This window comes from Phlebotomus papatasi, chromosome 1 (genome assembly GCF_024763615.1).
Source record: "Phlebotomus papatasi isolate M1 chromosome 1, Ppap_2.1, whole genome shotgun sequence".
Taxonomy (NCBI): domain Eukaryota; kingdom Metazoa; phylum Arthropoda; class Insecta; order Diptera; family Psychodidae; genus Phlebotomus; species Phlebotomus papatasi.
In genome coordinates this window covers 12,980,815-12,998,532 of record NC_077222.1, presented here as the reverse complement: position 1 = coordinate 12,998,532, position 17,718 = coordinate 12,980,815, and the positions used below count along the sequence as shown (strand labels likewise).

The 17,718-nt window shown below is 33.7% G+C and overlaps 2 protein-coding genes across 2 annotated transcripts; both read left to right on the top strand.

Annotated features, from left to right (window-relative positions):
• Positions 1-1,085: 1,085 nt before the first annotated feature.
• On the top strand, positions 1,086-3,489 carry LOC129799327 (luciferin 4-monooxygenase-like). Its single transcript, XM_055843134.1, has 2 exons — positions 1,086-1,390; positions 2,751-3,489. Exons 1-2 carry the CDS (start codon positions 1,086-1,088, stop codon positions 3,487-3,489), a joined length of 1,044 nt encoding a protein of 347 aa, XP_055699109.1.
• A 4,743-nt stretch (positions 3,490-8,232) lies between these two features.
• On the top strand, positions 8,233-15,872 carry LOC129800044 (uncharacterized). Its single transcript, XM_055844402.1, has 4 exons — positions 8,233-8,427; positions 8,532-8,739; positions 8,811-9,138; positions 14,721-15,872. Exons 1-4 carry the CDS (start codon positions 8,305-8,307, stop codon positions 15,682-15,684), a joined length of 1,623 nt encoding a protein of 540 aa, XP_055700377.1. The 5' UTR covers positions 8,233-8,304; the 3' UTR covers positions 15,685-15,872.
• The last annotated feature ends 1,846 nt before the right edge of the window (positions 15,873-17,718 follow it).

Genomic DNA, 17,718 nt, shown 5'->3' with positions numbered 1-17,718 from the left:
TTGCCAATAATTCTCGCCTCGCGAGAACGGTACCAAAAAGAATACACTTACGATCAGTGGAATCAGTCTAAGTTCGATCGAGGAATCAGAAGCATGGAGCTCCTTTTTCTGGACCTTCAAAAATGAATAATTCGTTATGGCAGGTTCCAGGACAACAACAAATCGTACGAAAATAATTCTTAAAAGGACATTACTCGTTCTAATTGCCCGAAATTTATTTTTATTGGTTCAAACGAAAGGTCTCGCAACGTATTAAAACCTTTTGAAAGATTATAACTTTTCGTGAGTTAAATTTTAGTTCTGGCTGGTGAATGGTTGAAATGAATAAAAAATGCTCGAAATAATCCCTTTTGCAAAATTCAGCTCAGTAGATGCAATCACTCCGAGGATGTCTAAAAAATCTCAGTTATCATAAGCGTTCTAGGTTTTGTATCGGTTCTGTAAAATCTTTGAAAAAACAACTTATATAAATGTCTGTTGAAGGCTGCAGAGTGTCAGTTAAAGTTTAGCATTCCAGTGAGAAACAATACTTAACTAGCGAAAGTTTCTGTAAAATTGTCAACAATGTGTGATGAAGAAAATATAATTTTTGGTGGAGAAAGCAAAATAGATATTTCAAAATCATTTAGAACTCTGGGAGAATTTATATATTTTCACTTGAATAAAAATCAGGATAATGAAATGGTGGGCACAGACTTATTTACTAACTATAAATAAATTATTTCATATTTTATTTTTTAATATTGTTGTTATTTCCAATTAATTCATTCCAATTGCAAAAAGATTGATGGAATCACTGGGAGAAAAACGTCTTACAGAGAAATTAAAGAGAAAGCCCTCAGTTTAGCAGAATTTCTCCGCCAAATTGGAATAAAGGAAGGAGATGTCATTGGGATTTGTAGTGAAAATCGCATAGAATTCACAATTACTATGTATAGTGCATTTTTTGTTGGAGCAGCGATAGTTGCAATGAATTATCTTTACAAAGAAGGTTTGAACATTAATCGCAATTTCAAGTAAATAATTCCATGCTAATAAAACAATTAATACAATTTTTATCAGGTGAATTGATTCATACCTTTCAAATGACTCAACCCAAAATAGTTTTTTGCTCACAATTCGCCACTGAGAAGGTCCTGAATACTTCTAAGAAATTCCCATTTATCGAGAATGTTATACAATACGGCGGTACAGCGTTAGTTGATGGGATTTATGCCTTTGACAATATTTTGAAGGATAAGAAATATACAAAACCCGAAAAGGAATTTGTAGGTCCATCGCAGGATCCTAATAGAACTGCTGAGATCTTGCTGTCTTCAGGGACAACAGGACTTGCAAAGGGAGTGGAGATCACTGAATGGAATCTTCTGGTTACAATGAGCATCTACAAGTAAGATTCAATTTTTCAAGAAAAAAAAGTAAACCTAGATTAGCTTATTGTATGCCAAATTTCTAAACCAACTTGGAATTCCTATATAAATTCAAATTGGAAGTGAAACAATGTCAGACTAATTTAAAATTATAAGGTAAAATTTAGAAAATTAAGCAAAATTCTGTTTTTAAGAGTTTCGTTTTATAAAATCTAATTTCAATTTGGCTTATTCATTTTAGCTGAGATTCTTTACAATCCCAGCTTTTGTAGTCACAGGTGAAATCCGACCTCGTCAGATCGGGCCCAAATTTTGGATGTACACGTTTTGACACTCATAGATCACGAATATCATATGCGCCAAAAATCGATTTTCATGGAGGTCCCGTCCGTCCGTCCGTAGCTAGTCCACGGCGAGTGGCCTTCAAAGTTGAAGCCAATTTCTTACTTTCACATACAAATCCGTATGGGAATTTTCTGGGAAAATCGAATTTCGAATAATTGATTTCAAATATTTCAAAAACTAGACGATGCTTTTCTTTAAATTTTAGTATATTGTAGCTGAGGTCAAGACCTTTCCAACGGTGGGTCGCACTCCTTCCTCAATGTTCCCTGACTCGAGCTATAATCGAAAATGTCTTGTTCGGACTGCATTTTCTGTGTTTATGAAGGGATTTCGATGAAAGTTTAGCACATATTGTTTGAGATCGAGATCTGACTAATAATGGGTCACATCCGTCTCTACCCCAACCCACTGTACCCCGACCCTTAGTATATCCATATGGACCGGACTCCATCTCCAATGTTTACTAACTGATTTCAATGAACTTTTCTTTCTTTTGTTGGCCTTCCCCACTCAGACTATTTAAAATAGAAAATGACCAGTGATAAGCCCAGACAAGCTTATGGTAGCTGAGATTCTTTACATGTGACCTCGAAATGCGCGCAAGTCGGAGTGCTTGCAACTCGGAATATGTGAAAATTCGATTGTGAGTTGAATTTTTTTTTAAATAAAATTTATTTGACGCGATTCTTTACTCCCAGAATTTAACTCACAATCAAATTTTTACGTATTCCGAGTTGCACGGATTTCGAGGTCTCCTGTAAAGAATCTCAGCTACCATAAGCTTATCTGGGTTTTTTTATATTGTTTTAGTGAATTCTGGAAAACCCTGTACAATGGAAAAGAGCTTATCATCATAACCTGCACACCGTGGTTTCAAACAACGGGTCTTAATACTCAAACTATTTGCTTAGTCGAGAATACTTCTGTCATATTCCTCCCAAGATTCGAAGAACGTCCATTCTTGAACTGCATTGAAAAACATAAAGTCACTCATCCAATAATGGTCCCTTCCATGGCCCTTTTTTTGGCTAAAAGTCCCCTTGTGATGGAGTATGATCTATCCAGTCTGGAAGAATTGTGTTGCGGATCAGCTCCTCTGAGCAAGGAATTGGAAGATAATATTATATCTAGAATACCTAATCTCCAAGGTATTCGTCAAGGATATGGACTTTCAGAAACAACGATGACGGTGTTAATCAATTATGACATAAAAAGTAAATCAGGAAGCGTTGGAACAGTCACAAAAGGAACCTACTGCAAAGTTGTTAACTCTGAAACTGGAAAGAATCTTGGACCCAATGAAATCGGAGAATTGTATTTCAAGGGTCCACAAATCATGAAGGGTTATATTGGAAATGATGCTGCTACGAAGGAAACAATCGATTCTGAAGGATGGCTTCGCACTGGAGATCTTGGGTATTACGATGATGATAAATACTTCTTTATTGTGGATCGGATAAAAGAAATGATCAAGTTTCGGTCATGTCAAGTACCACCAGCTGAACTAGAAGCTCTCCTTCTAGCTCATCCCAAAATAGCTGATGCTGGTGTTACTGGGATTCCCAATGAAGCTGATGGGGAGCATCCAATGGCTTTTGTGGTAAAGAAACCAAATGTGGAAGTCACTGAACAGGAGATAAAGGACTACATTGAGGAAATTGTAACTGACATCAAAAAACTAAGGGGAGGAGTAAAATTTGTAAACCAAATACCTAAGAATGCAACTGGTAAAATTCTAAGGAGAGAGCTAAAAAAATTAATTGATAGTTTGTAATTCCAGATGGAATAGAGGAAAATATCAGTACCCTTTTATTAAGGGATGGAACTGAAATTAATATATTTATATGTTGAATTGAAGTTCTTTATCTGAAGATTAGTATTTCAGTAATTATTCACTAAATGGATGAACTAATGTTAACAAATTATTAAATGGTGGATGAAAATAAACTTTCGTTTTGAATCCTTCTTGTTTCCGTGTTCTAACTCAAAATCATTGAAGTCGCTTGGGCCAATTTTGAGATAAGTCAAAAAATCATATTTTGGAAGGGGATGAAAGAGGTGGGGTGATTTAGTTCGCTAGAGAATATTGACTTGTGGGGGGGTCACCCAAGACCGGAAGTCAATATCTCTTACCGTTTAGCAGCCAGGATGGTGAGAAATTGAAAGAAAATTTAGATTGTAGAAACTGCTCTCTCTTGGAGTTCGAGGCAGTTAGAAGAAAACAATATGAATCATTGGTTTTTTATTATTTTGTCTCATGATCCTTCAGAGAAACCAATTTGAAATTAAAAAATAGTGTATTTGTATTGATATATGGGTGAATTTCACTAAATGAAAGTTAATTAAATTCTCTTGAAGCAACAACAAAGTAAAAAAAAAAACAATATCCAAAGCCTAATGCGCCTAATGTGACTAACTTCACGTCAAGTGTATGGGAATCTTTTTGTACACGTGTACACGCTTTATGAGAGCACATTAAGATTGTTTTTCTTTTTAGGGCTTTATTATATTTTTATCATCTATGCGAGTATTAGGTGAGATACTTAACAATCTCAGCTACTAATAAGTCTAACAAAATTTCATATCCTCCGATCACGCCCAAACTTTGCCAAAATGTCTTTTGACACTTCCTGATTACGAATATATGGATGGCTAAAAACCGTTCACGTCCGTCAGTCCGTCTGGTCTTTGGAGCTTAATAGCTCTTAAACTAAAAGAGATATTGACTTGCGGTTTCTGCAGAAAATATCTCCACCTCTGCCGAAAATCTGCCGAGAAATCTGTAGATATTCCTACGAATTTTATTTGGGCTTGGGACAAAATTCGTCGGAAATTTTTGCAGATTTTCTGACGAATCTTGGTGCATACTCTGACGAATTTCTGTAGACATTTTGCCGATTTTCTGTAGATTTTTCTGCATTCCAGACTTTCCAGACAGCTGTGTCAGAAAAGATGGAATATTTTTCACTGAACTTTATTGCAAAAATCAATAGAGTGATTCTCCTGGTGATTTCACAGTGTTTATATAAAATAAAGAATTCTGCGACGCCGTGTTCTAAGTAGAGAATAGTGAAGTGAAAAATTTAAACAGAGTGTCGACCAAAATTTCGTGTTTTTGTATCATTCGATTGGCGATTTTTAAGAAATTAGTATTTTTGCTCGCATTTTTCTTACTTATCTAAAATGTGTACTCGGTAATGCCTGTTAAGCAGAGCATACCATTTTCTTTATAACTTCTACAGTTTTTTCATAAATCAACAATATTTTTGTGAAGTAATGGAGGTTATGCAGATTTTCTAGGAAGAAATTCTACCGAGAATCTGCAGATTTTCGGCAGAATTTCTGCCGAAAATCGGCAGGTAGAACAATGATTTGACGAGTTATATATCGGGTGAAAATTGCAACTTGATGCATTGACTTCCCACCCCCTGACCCGAGCTATAAGGGGTCAAAGTTCGTAAATTAACCGGCCTCTATCTCCGGTTCTCATTAACATTTTGACCTAAATTTTGGGTTTTTCGTTTCGTCTCGATGAGCACGTTCAGATGGAAGTTCAACAAGTCACCACAGGTGGCGCTGCGATACGTCAAAAATCATCAAATTTTAAACTCATTTTTCTCAAAAACGCCATTGTACAAGTTAATCAAATTTTAGAGTGTTGTAGTTCAGTCTAGGACGTTTTCAAAATGGGGCGTAAGTGCGCTGTGTTCATAATAGAACCGGAGATATGAGGAGTCAAATTTCACGAAATTTAAAAATTCATATCTCCGGTTCTATTTGACCGATTTTGACGTGTGAGAACGCAAATGAACGATCTCACAAAATGCTACAACTTTCTAGAACATTTGAACTTCATGGGACCAATCACTTACCAATTATCTCGACACGCGCTTAACCGATCTTGATGATTACTTCGACATAATTGTAGACGATATTTATATCTATATCTCGCCCATACATCATTTTTCGATGTGAAAAATTGACTTTTCCCATAATAACGCTTTGAAACCACTCAGATGCCAATTTGACTGCTTCCACTCGACTAAGACACTTAAAATAGAGTTTTAAATGGACAGTCTCACAAAATGCATCAATTATTTGATATAGTTGAATTTCATCAAATGAACACTTGGGGCGCTCTGGGCGAAAAAACGAGTTCAGAAACAAACAACCTCGATTTATCTCGGCTGCTGATTAATCGATGAGATCAAGTTCTACGGCAAAATTATAGAGAACATTCTGGTCTACATTTCTCCCATATATCACTTTTTTATCACTCCATCCAAATCCTTGATATTTTGGTTTAAATACAAAATTTGCATAATTTCACGAATTTGATTCAAGATAACTGAATGGCGTGCCACAACTTCAGCTCTAAATCGAATTTGCATGCGTTCCGAGTTAGCTCACATTAAGAATCTCACCTACATAAGCCGGTTAGGATTATCTGTCCCTTTTTAATTTTGAGGTTTCTCGAAATCATTTTGTTACACAGTAAAGTGTTTGTGAAGAGGCCATAAGTAAACGTAGAGTCCACAAGTAATGCCGTCACCCTTCGCAATATAATTATTCTACTTTAGAAAAATGAAGTAATTATAAGAAAAAGTTGAAAAATAGTAATTATAGGCTCATTTATTTTTCATATAGTCTAGAGAATACTAAGGCAAAATTAGTCAGCAATTGAAATTTTTCATTACGTATAATTAACAAAAATGATAGTATCAGGTTTATAAATATATTTTAGAATAAGAAGGGAAGTGTTTACTTCGATAAAATTGTGGTTTCCTCGATTTTGTAAGACAAACTATAACATCCCAAAATCTAATACCATCCGGGATTAATTTTGCCCCAGTCTCCCCTACTTACATTTTACTATAACATCACAAAAATGGGTGACCAGGCGTGCTATACTTTGTGAAATGATGGAACTCGTGACATAGATTCTATAACCTAATAGCCCCAAAAGTACATTCACATCATTTACCGTTTACCGGTTCATAACCGGTTTAAGCCAATTTATAAACCACTCGAAAGGTTCCTCAAAATATTTTAAGAAATTGATTTCCCAATAAAAATTACTTATTGGCTCGTAATCGGTTCATTACCGATTAAAAACTAATAGGAACTGGTTCACTCTTGTCAAAATTCCAACTTCTGAAGTTCAGACGTATATTTACGTACCGATTTTGAATAGTTTTTTCAGAATTTTTTTTACTTGACCTTAAGTTTGTTCCCGAGCTAGAAGTCAAACGGCAAAAAATATCGACTTCCGATTCTCGATGACCCCCAATAAACAAACAATATCTCTAGACGTTTTTCTCTTGTTCCCTATCCCGCCTTCATCTGTCTTCATTGGTAATCATCCGGTTAAGTACCGATTTTTTTTATTTTTAAATGCTTTTATGATTTATGAATTAATTTGATCTCTATGAGATCAGTAAGTACCAAAATATCATGCGAAAAACTAGTGCACGGTGAGGTCTATCTTGTGAGTTCGAGCATTCCGAAAAGCTGGGACGCTTTGCCATCTCTTTTTATAGAGGAATGATCTATGAAAAGTTTAGATTTGTAGAATTAGGCGTTGATGAAGCTAAGGGTGTGTCAATAAAACTGATTTATTTACCAAATAGGTCACAGGTTATCTAAGAAAACGTGGTTTTCTTGTATGTCTCGATACGAAAAACGCGTGTTGTGTAATGATCGGCAGTCTCACCTGGATGGTGGGTTAATATTATCAGCAATGTAAAGCTAAAGAATATTTCCGTAGAATGTAAATATCAACACAAAAAAAAACCATAAAACAGTGAAAATAAAAAGTAATTTAGAAACGACTTTATAATATTCGCATTGACGTACTGCATTACATTTCCTTTTAAGTTGACTGAACTTGACAACATTAATGGTTACGATACCTTTATCTTGATTTTTTTAGAATATCAGCTTCTGTAGTCCGAGGTGAATCTCAACTTTTTGTAATCGAGCCTAAACTTTCTAAAATATGCTTTGTCACTCCTAGATCGCGAATATAATATTAATTAAAACTTGGGGTTTCCTGCAGATCTCGAGGAATCTTCCACTTCGATATGTTTTCAAATATTTTTTTCTCGATGCCCCAATGGCAAAAACATTTGTAGTTTTCAGCTAAGTTATAGAGTTTCCTATCAGAAGAAATCTGATTTTCTATTAAGCTTTATTCCAAAGATATGATAAAATTCGAAATTATATTCTCAAAATGATCTTAATTTGCCTTCTGATTGATTGAGTTTGACCATTAATGGTCCAAAAGACAGTTTTTGACATAGTAAGAGACTTGACATAGCGTCAATAACACTAATATATAGATGGTTAAAATGAATGAAAAGGGTTCAAAACGATTTGTTTCTCCAACACTTTTTTTTTAGATTAAGCACTCCGAAGATGCCTAAAAAATCTCAGTTATCATAAGCGTTCTAGGTTTTGTGTCAGTTCTGTAAAATCTGTGGAAAAACAACTTATATAAACGTCTGTTGGAGGCTGCAGAGTGTCAGTTACAAATTAAGAAGCCAGTGAGTAACAATAACTCGCGAAAGTTTCTGTAAAATTGTTAACAATGTGTGATAAAGAAAACATAATTTTTGGTGGGGAAGGCATGATAGATTTTTCAAGATCATTTACAACTCTGGGGGAATTTATATATTTTCACCTGAGCAAAAATCAGGATAAAAATGGAATGGTAGGTTCAGATTATTTTTCCAACTAAAAATATATGATCATAAATTTCATTATTTTTAATATTCTTATTGTTATTTCCAAATTATTCATTCCAATTGTATGAAGATTGATGGAATTACTGGAAGGAAAACGTCTTATTCCGAAATTAAGGAGAAAGCCCTCAGTTTAGCAGAATTTCTCCGCCAAATTGGAATAAAGGAAGGAGATGTCATTGGGATTTGTAGTGAAAATCGCATAGAATTCACAATTACTATGTATAGTGCATTTTTTGTTGGAGCAGCGATAGTTGGAATGAATTATCTTTACAAAGAAGGTTTGAACATTAATTGCAATTTCAAGTAAATAATTCCATGCTAATAAAACAATTAATACAATTTTTATCAGGTGAATTGATTCATACCTTTCAAATGACTCAACCCAAAATAATTTTCTGCTCACAATTCGCCACTGAGAAGGTCCTGAATACTTCTAAGAAATTCCCATTTATCGAGAATGTTATACAATACGGGGGTACAGCGTTAGTCGATGGGATTTATGCCTTTGACAATATTTTGAAGGATAAGAAATATGCAAAAACCGAAAAGGAATTTGTATGTCCATCGAAGGATCTTAATAGAACTGCAGTAATTTTACTGTCTTCAGGGACAACAGGACTCGCAAAAGGAGTGGAAGTCACTGAACGTAATCTCATGGCCTCGCTGGGAATCTTCAAGTAAGAAATATATTTAAAAAAGTAATAATTTAATTTGTTAGATTGGAATGGTACGGTCAGTTAGTTATACTTGATGATGATTTAAAACACGGATTATGACCCATGTTTGGATTTATTCAATTGTAACTTCACACGACGTTTCGGAGATGTTTGTCTCCTTCTTCAGGTCTACAAATTTTGTATAAGAACAATTTAAAAACATTAATTACGTTAAAAACATTAAAATCGTGAAAAAATCTTTGCTATTTAATGTTTTTAAATTGTTCTTATACAAAATTTGTAGACCTGAAGAAGGAGACAAACATCTCCGAAACGTCGTGTGAAGTTACAATTGAATAAATCCAAACATAGGTCATAATCCGTGTTTTATAAAGCATCATTAATTTGTTAGATTCTTAACAAGAGGTAGGGTAAGTGTGCCAAATTTCGGCATAGTTGCATGTAAGTACCGAAGTCCTAAGTTTGAAATGCAATATTTTTAATTCATATTGATATTTTTTGTTACTTCCTTTTCGGGAGGGTTGTGTGGAACCTTCAAGACTAGTTTATCATTTTTGTTTTCTTTAAATCACTTCCTAAAATATTGAAAAATTAATAAAAATATGGACATTGCTTTGGGTAGTATTTCGGTCACTTTGTGTGAAATTTCGGCCACCTTTTTTCTGACCACATTTTGTGACGCAACGGATAGAAAATTTCAAAACGTCAAACGGAACGAGTTTAATATTTAATTTAATACGTTTATATGACTCACAAGCCCTGAGATGTTCCGCGTAATTTGTCCTAAACACCTGAAGAGTAGCATCTCAAATTTACGCGCATATTCCCGTAGCAATTTGCACTTCCTGAACTCCTCCAATGACTTTTTCACATCATCTTTTTCATAGAAGCGATGGTTTTTTTTCTCTGGACATTGTAGAATTCAGAAATTGAATAAGAAAACATAAAATGAATAAGAAATTTAGGAAAGCACAAGATGTGGCCGAAATAGGCAACACTACCTCACCGTAGAGACGCTCACAAAGTTTATACTTTTTTACGCGAAATACAGGATCCAGCTGGGAAATCTCACCCGAAATTTTAAGATTGATTCAGTATTAACATAAACAGAAACAATCTTTAATGAAAACTAATCAATTTTCATGAAAAACACCGAAGGAAAACCTTTTGCACTTCACCACAAATCACAACACTGCTAGAGACACAAGAGATCTGTCACATTTTTTGTAAGACTCTTTCCACACTGAGGTTTTACAAAGCGATCTAAATTCAAATTATACCTAAAATTAAACGGTCTTTGTGTTAATACATCCTAAAATGAATAAATATTTGAAAGCAAAATGAATTCATTGACTATTCGAAGATCACATACATAATTTTAATTAATTTATTTCCATGGCCAAAATTACACTCAAAGTGGCCGAAATTAGAATCTGGCCGAAATTTGGCACACTTACCCTAACTCGAAAACACATAAAATTTGTACAATTTTTGTATCAAAATATCTCGAATAAGAATAGACTGATAAAAAAGTGAGAAATATGAAGAATTTAGACCACAAATCTGCACTGTGTTTCACGGATCGCAACGATTAATTAGGTGTTCCTTGACATAGTTAATTGATAAATAGTAACGAATTTTCTACTATGTACGGCCTGGTGGAGTGCAATATCTGGTGAAAACGGAGTAAGACCTTTTTTCGCTTCTTTGAATTTTTATTCGCTAAATAAAAATTGAAAATATCGAAAAAAAAACGAATAAAAATTGAAAGAAGTAAAAAAAGGTTTTACTCCGTTTTCACCAAATATTGTAAAGAATTTTATTGAAAAAGAGATAGCAAAGCATCCCAGCTTTGCGGAATGCTCGAACTCACGAGAAAATAAACTCTCCGTGAATTATCTCTTTGCATGGCTTTTGGGTTCATACTGATTTAATACCGATTAAATTGATTCATAAACAAGAAAACCTTTCCGAAATTAAATATAGTACCAGATCGTTTACCGGATAGCGGTAACCGGACCGTTTTCCGTAAAGTGCTACTTAAACGCTTGGACTGATGAAATTCTTTTTTACTTCTTCTAAATCCATAGAATTATTCACTGTTTCATTCAAAAAATTATCGAAAATATTGAAGAAAATTTATAAAATAATGATAATACTGAAATAAGGTAACATTCACTAAGTGGATCGCCTGTCCGCTAATTGGCTCAAATGGTCTTTTAATTGGATCACTCAATTTACAAGAATATTCTCGACAATTCTGAAACCATTCCGTGAGATCTTGAGCAGTAACAGTAGCCCTTTTCAATTAGAAGGACTTTGGCTTGCGCATGCTGAGCTCTGGATGACGCTTAAGAAAATTCCTGAACCAAGCACCTCCAGGCCTTCCATCCGTAAAATAGTTTGAAATTTTGAAGGTCTCGCAGATGATTTTGATGCTGTCCAGAATTTGTTCCTTGCCGATGGGATGCCAACCATCCGCACATCCCAGGATCTACATGGCAAGTTCTTCTTCTTGTTCTTTTGTAAGAATCGTTGGCCTGCCATTGGGGCTCTCTTCCGGGTATCTGCCAGTCAATTTGTTGTACAGTGCCGCCTTTGGTAGATCAAATGTTTTGGATGCATAAGTTATGGTAGAACCATCTCGTATACACTTCAAGGCATTCTCTAGAACTTCCTTAGAATAAGGTTTTTTCTTAGGAATCTTTCGTTTGTTCCCTTCGGCATCTGAAATAGTAGTGCTGAACAATGCCACAAATTCGCTAATTTCTTTATAAAATATTATTTAAATATTATAAGAATTTTATCGTAATTATAGTTCCTATTTGCAGAACTAATTAAAAATTAAATTAACTAACTAAACTTAAAAATTACATAATTAAACTAGTCAACCCACGAGTGTTCGCAAATTAATAATTTTACATGAAGAGAAAGAAATTTCTCAAAAGAATTGTTAAAAAATGACAATATTAGTAATAAAAGTTTGTTTAGCATTGTAAAATAATTTCCCTTTAAATTATAGTAATAAAACAATTGCGTTCTAGTTTATAGTCGTCATAACATTTTTTTTATATATTTTTATGTCATATTGTGTGTGTACCACTCGCTATAAAAATTCTTTTCGCTCATATTTAATAAGAGTTTCATTTTTAGATAAAATTCAATATTAATTTGGTCAATTCAATGAGATCAAGGATGAGCAAGAACCGTTTGAAACCGAGTAAATATCAAAATAAGTTTGTCCAGGTCGGTCCAGTAGGGGAATTCTGTAATTTTCGTGGCAATGTCACGCGTGAGTTCGAAACCTGACAATGCCATTCAGGCTTTTTTCCACATCCAGGTTTCTGGGCAGTGGTTTTACTATCTACACAGTAAAAAATTGTGTGAGAAATAAAGTTGTGTATTTGAAAACTTGTGTAAATTCACAAGCAATATGGTTGTAAATTGTAAAATTACTATCATAGTGGTGGTACGATACTAACATAATGCTAGTAAAATTATGTATTGTGTAAGGAAATTTGTGTATTGGAAAATTTGTGTGAGAACTGTCAAAATTCCATTGTTTACTATTGCAATTTTTCTAAGATTTCAGACAGATTTTGCATTTTTAACTGCCTAATTGTCTTCTGGAATCATTCATTGGATTCTTAAAATGTGCCTCAGTCGTGAAAAATGAGGAATAATTATGTAATAACAGAAAACAGAGGAAGCATCATGTAAATTAGAAAAATTGACGATGCAACTCTTGGCCATTTGCTGAAGAGAAGTAAGCAAGTCGGTAGTGCAGGCAGAAAACACGAGACCATCAACGCAAAGATTATGAGTTCAAGTCTCAGACTCTCTCTTATTTTTTTTCCTTTTTTATTCTTTTTTTCTTTTTTTTTCTTAGTTTAATACCGAGACATATCACAGATAATACAAATAAACCGAACAAAATTGCTCTACAATCAAAATTATAGACAGGAAGCCATTTTATAAAATTGAAAATACACAACTTTGCCAATACACAACATTTCCAATACACAAAATTTACAACCATAGCGCTCGTGCAAAAATTACCAATCGTAGTGGTTGTAAATTTTTTTACTGTGTAGGAATCGAAGAATCACCTTCCGGACGGTTTGGCGTGAGGTATTTGTGAGTTTTCCAAGGTCCGCGTAATTGGTTCCAGGATTTTTTAAATACGTGTAGAGGATCACTTCCCTTCTCTTTCCCATTATTATTTCGTATCTCAGTGAAAAATGAACAGAATTTAATGAGAGTTTCACCAAAAGAAAGGTAAAAACACATGTTACAATGTTTACATACAACAAAAATGCGGAGCTAGTGACATCTGTCATAAAAATATCAAATCATTTGGAATAATTTTATCGTGGACACGGTTTATTACATTTGTATTGCTATTACACTGAGAAAAAAGAGGGTGCGATTAACTTTTTTGTTCATAACTTTAACACTTTTTGGGTGTAAAAATATATCAACATTTTTTAATGTTAATTTTACACCTTTTTAAGGGTAAACTTAACATGAAAAAGGGTAACTTTAACCCCCAATACACCTAAAAAGGGTAATATTTACACCAATTTCGGATCAATACTGCAGGGTAGAATTAACATTTCCGAAATGTTATTCTAACTTTTTCGGATTTCTCTCAGTGTAGGTCAGATTAATTAAAGGAATATAGAAGAAATATCGTTCGAAGCCAGAATATGTGACTAGCCTGAAAGTCTTTCCTATATTTTTTGAGAATTCTCAAAGTCTAAAAAAAACTGGATTAAAACGTTAAATTCTTTGTTTTAAAAAAATTTATAACTATCTTAAACATTGATTATTAAATATGTATTTTTAAGTGATTGTTCTAAAACTCATTTAATGGTTTCCGCTAACTTATAAGAGGTTACATGTACGTGTAATCCAATTCATACACATGTCTCTGGCCTAAACAAGGCCAGCTCAATAAATCTGATGAAGAAAAAGATGTTTCTCACAAGAAAAGGTCTTAAAGTAATTTAAAATGTTAAAGTAACTTTTTATGCCTTGTAATTTATTTATATTTTATGGAATATTGTGTTGATTATGGTTCAAAAATTCTTTTTGCACGTCTTGGAATCTTCTTTTCTGCTACGATAATATTTCATCAATGGGGTATCCAAAGTTGAAAATTTATATACGTTGGAAATATTTGTCAAATAGATGTAAAATTATAAAAGTAAAACTTTTTTGTTGGCAATACATAAAAAGAACTAGCACACTTTTAATAAATAATTTTTAAAATATTTTTACACTGAGAAAAAAGAGGGTGCGATTAACATTTTTTCCTCATAACTTTAACACTTTTTATGTGTAAAAATATATCAACATATTTTAATGTTAATTTTACACCTTATTAAGGGTAAAATTAACATGAAAAAGGGTACCTTTAACCCCCAATATACCTAAAAAGGGTAATATTTACACCGATTTTGGATCAATTCTGCAGGGTAAAATTAATATTTCCGGAATGTTATTTTAACTTTTTCGGATTTCTCTCAGTGTAATAATAATAAAACACTACTGTTTTTTTATATATGTATTTGTTTTAGTGAATTCTGGAAAACCCTGTACAATGAAAGGGAATTGACCAGCATAAACTGCACACCGTGGTTTCAAACACTGGGTTTCCATTCGCAAATTACTTGCTTAGTCGAGAACTTTACTTTGATATTCCTGCCTAGATTTGAAGAACGTCCATTCTTGAACTGCATTGAAAAGTACAAAGTCACTCATCCAATAATGGTCCCTTCCATGGCTCTGTTTTTGGCTAAAAGTCCCCTTGTGATGGAGTATGATCTATCCAGTCTGGAAGAATTGATTTGTGGAGGAGCTCCTCTGAGCAAGGAATTGGAAGATAATGTTAACTCCAGAATATCTAATCTCCAAGGTATTCGTCAAGGATTTGGACTTTCAGAAACAACACTTATGGTCACAATAAGTTGTGACTCAGAAACTAAAAAAGGAAGTGTTGGAACAGTCACAAAAGGAACCTACTGCAAAGTTGTTAATTCTGAAACTGGAAAGAATCTTGGACCCAATGAAATCGGAGAGCTGTACTTCAAGGGTCCACAAATCATGAAGGGTTATATTGGAAATGATGCTGCTACGAAGGAAACAATCGATTCTGAAGGATGGCTTCGTACTGGAGATCTTGGGTATTACGATGATGACAAATACTTCTTTATTGTGGATCGGATAAAAGAAGTGATCAAGTTTAGGGCATGTCAAGTACCACCAGCTGAACTAGAAGCTCTCCTTCTAGCTCATCCCAAAATAGCTGATGCTGGTGTCACTGGGATTCCCAATGAAGCTGATGGAGAGCATCCAATGGCTTTTGTGGTAAAGAAACCAAATGTGGAAGTCACTGAACAGGAGATAAAGGACTACATTGAGGAAATTGTAACTGACATCAAAAAACTAAGGGGAGGAGTAAAATTTGTAAACCAAATACCTAAGAATGCAACTGGTAAAATTCTAAGGCGAGAGTTAAAAAAATTAATTAAAAGTTTGTAATTCCAAATAGAACAGAGGAAAATATCAGTACCTTTTTACTAAGGGATGGAACTGAAATTAATATATCATATGTTCAATTGAAGTTCTTTCTCTGAAGATTAGTATATTTCAGTAAATTGTTCCCTAAATGGATGAACTGATGTTAATAAATTATCTAATGGTGTTTGAAAGTAAACTTCCGTATTGAATCCTTCTTGTTTTCGTATTTTAACTCAATGAGAAAGCAATATGAATCGTTGGTTTTATCCCTTTAAGGACGAGAAGCTTTCCGCTGAGCGAAATTCAACGAAATCAAGTTTCCCTCGATATTTTAGCCTAAATAAGAGATTTACGGTTAGAAAGAAATTTTCCCATCCCTAGGAGTCCTGGAAATCTATGGGTCATATATGACCCAATCGTCCTTAAAGGTAAAAAAGCACAAAATTTTCCAGACGACTAGTTTACTCGTTTGCTCTGTTATTTTTGAAAGATAAATAACTTGAATATATTTGTAATAATAAAAAAATATTTAGAGTACGAGTAAAAAATAAAACGATCAAAAATTAATTTTAAAAAATCTCGTACAATTTTTGGTCTCAAAGACTCTTGAAGACTTGTGCACAAAAACAATAATTTTTATGAAAAAATGTATTATTGTTTACTTCATTTTTAATTTTTGTGATATTCATCGAAACAAATTTCGCACACTGGTAAGGTAACACAGAGATAAATGTCGCATGCCTTACAAATACAATTGGTCTTATAATCCTTTTTTTCTGATAGAACCACGTACACCTCAGTTTTCTTCGAAACATGTTTGATGGTAATGGGTATAGGTGCAATGTTGTTTGTCTCTGGGAATTTAAGACGTACAGTTGCACATTGCTGTGGATCTGGGAGTTCTTTCGGAGTTGATGCGTTTTCGATGAAGACTTCAAAGTCCACTTCTTCCACGTCTTGTTCCAAATATATTATGTCGCTTTCGTTCAGGACAAGATTGTCGGCATCATCGCTATCTTCCGGGCATAATATGTGAATGATTTCGGGTTCATTGATCATGAATTTTTTTTCCATTTTTGAAGTCATGTACAAGATTATAAAGTTATGAATTTACAACATATACGCAGAAGTATTTTATAAATTATCAAAATATTACCTTCTTCAGTCAGTATTGCACTGGAAAATCTCAGCTAATTGATAAATCACATAATATTACACGAATAATTAACTCTTTTGCGTACACATAAACAAAAACATGAAACAGTCTAACCTCAAATCTTCGAAAATCCACTAGAGATAAATTCGGTGTTTTTTACCTTTAAGGACGATTGGGTCATATATGACCCATGAAAATTATGAAGCTTTCCTGAAAATACCAATAAACTATAATTTTTACTTTGTTGAGAAATATTATGTATAGTTATTATAGTTTCTAGTCCCAAAAGGTTTTTGCTTAAAAAAAAATTAGGAATATTAAAAATATTAAAATTCAAGTGCCAACGTGAAAATTTGAAAATTCGTCATTTTTGAGCTCAAATATTTTTTATATAGCAAATAGCTGGAGATTTGCAAAAAATATCCTAGTTTCCTACATCTTTCTACTTCGTGATTTGGTAAAAACATTAGAAAGAAATAACTTCAGGTAGTCAGGAAAAATTATTTTCTCTATGGGTCACGGGTGACCCAATCGTCCTTAAAGGGTTATACTAAAATCAACATTCAATAACTTCAACTCAGTCATTTCAGGCTCACCGTGATGTAGTCACTTTCTTGACATAGTGCCTTAAGTCATGTACTGCCACTTGGGCTTCCCTATATTGTAAAATTTACAATATAAAAATACATACACAAGCAGTGAAATAAAACCAGTTAAAAAAAAATATAAGAGTCTGTGAGCATAAAGTAAATGAGGTCGTTTGTTGGAATTGCAAAAACAACCGCAGATTATTCTCTTGTAGCGCAAGTATTAATTCAATCTTATTATAAATGGGCAATCTAGCGTAATTTTCCGACATCTTTTCCATCCACTTAATCCACAGCCCCTCTTTTATGATG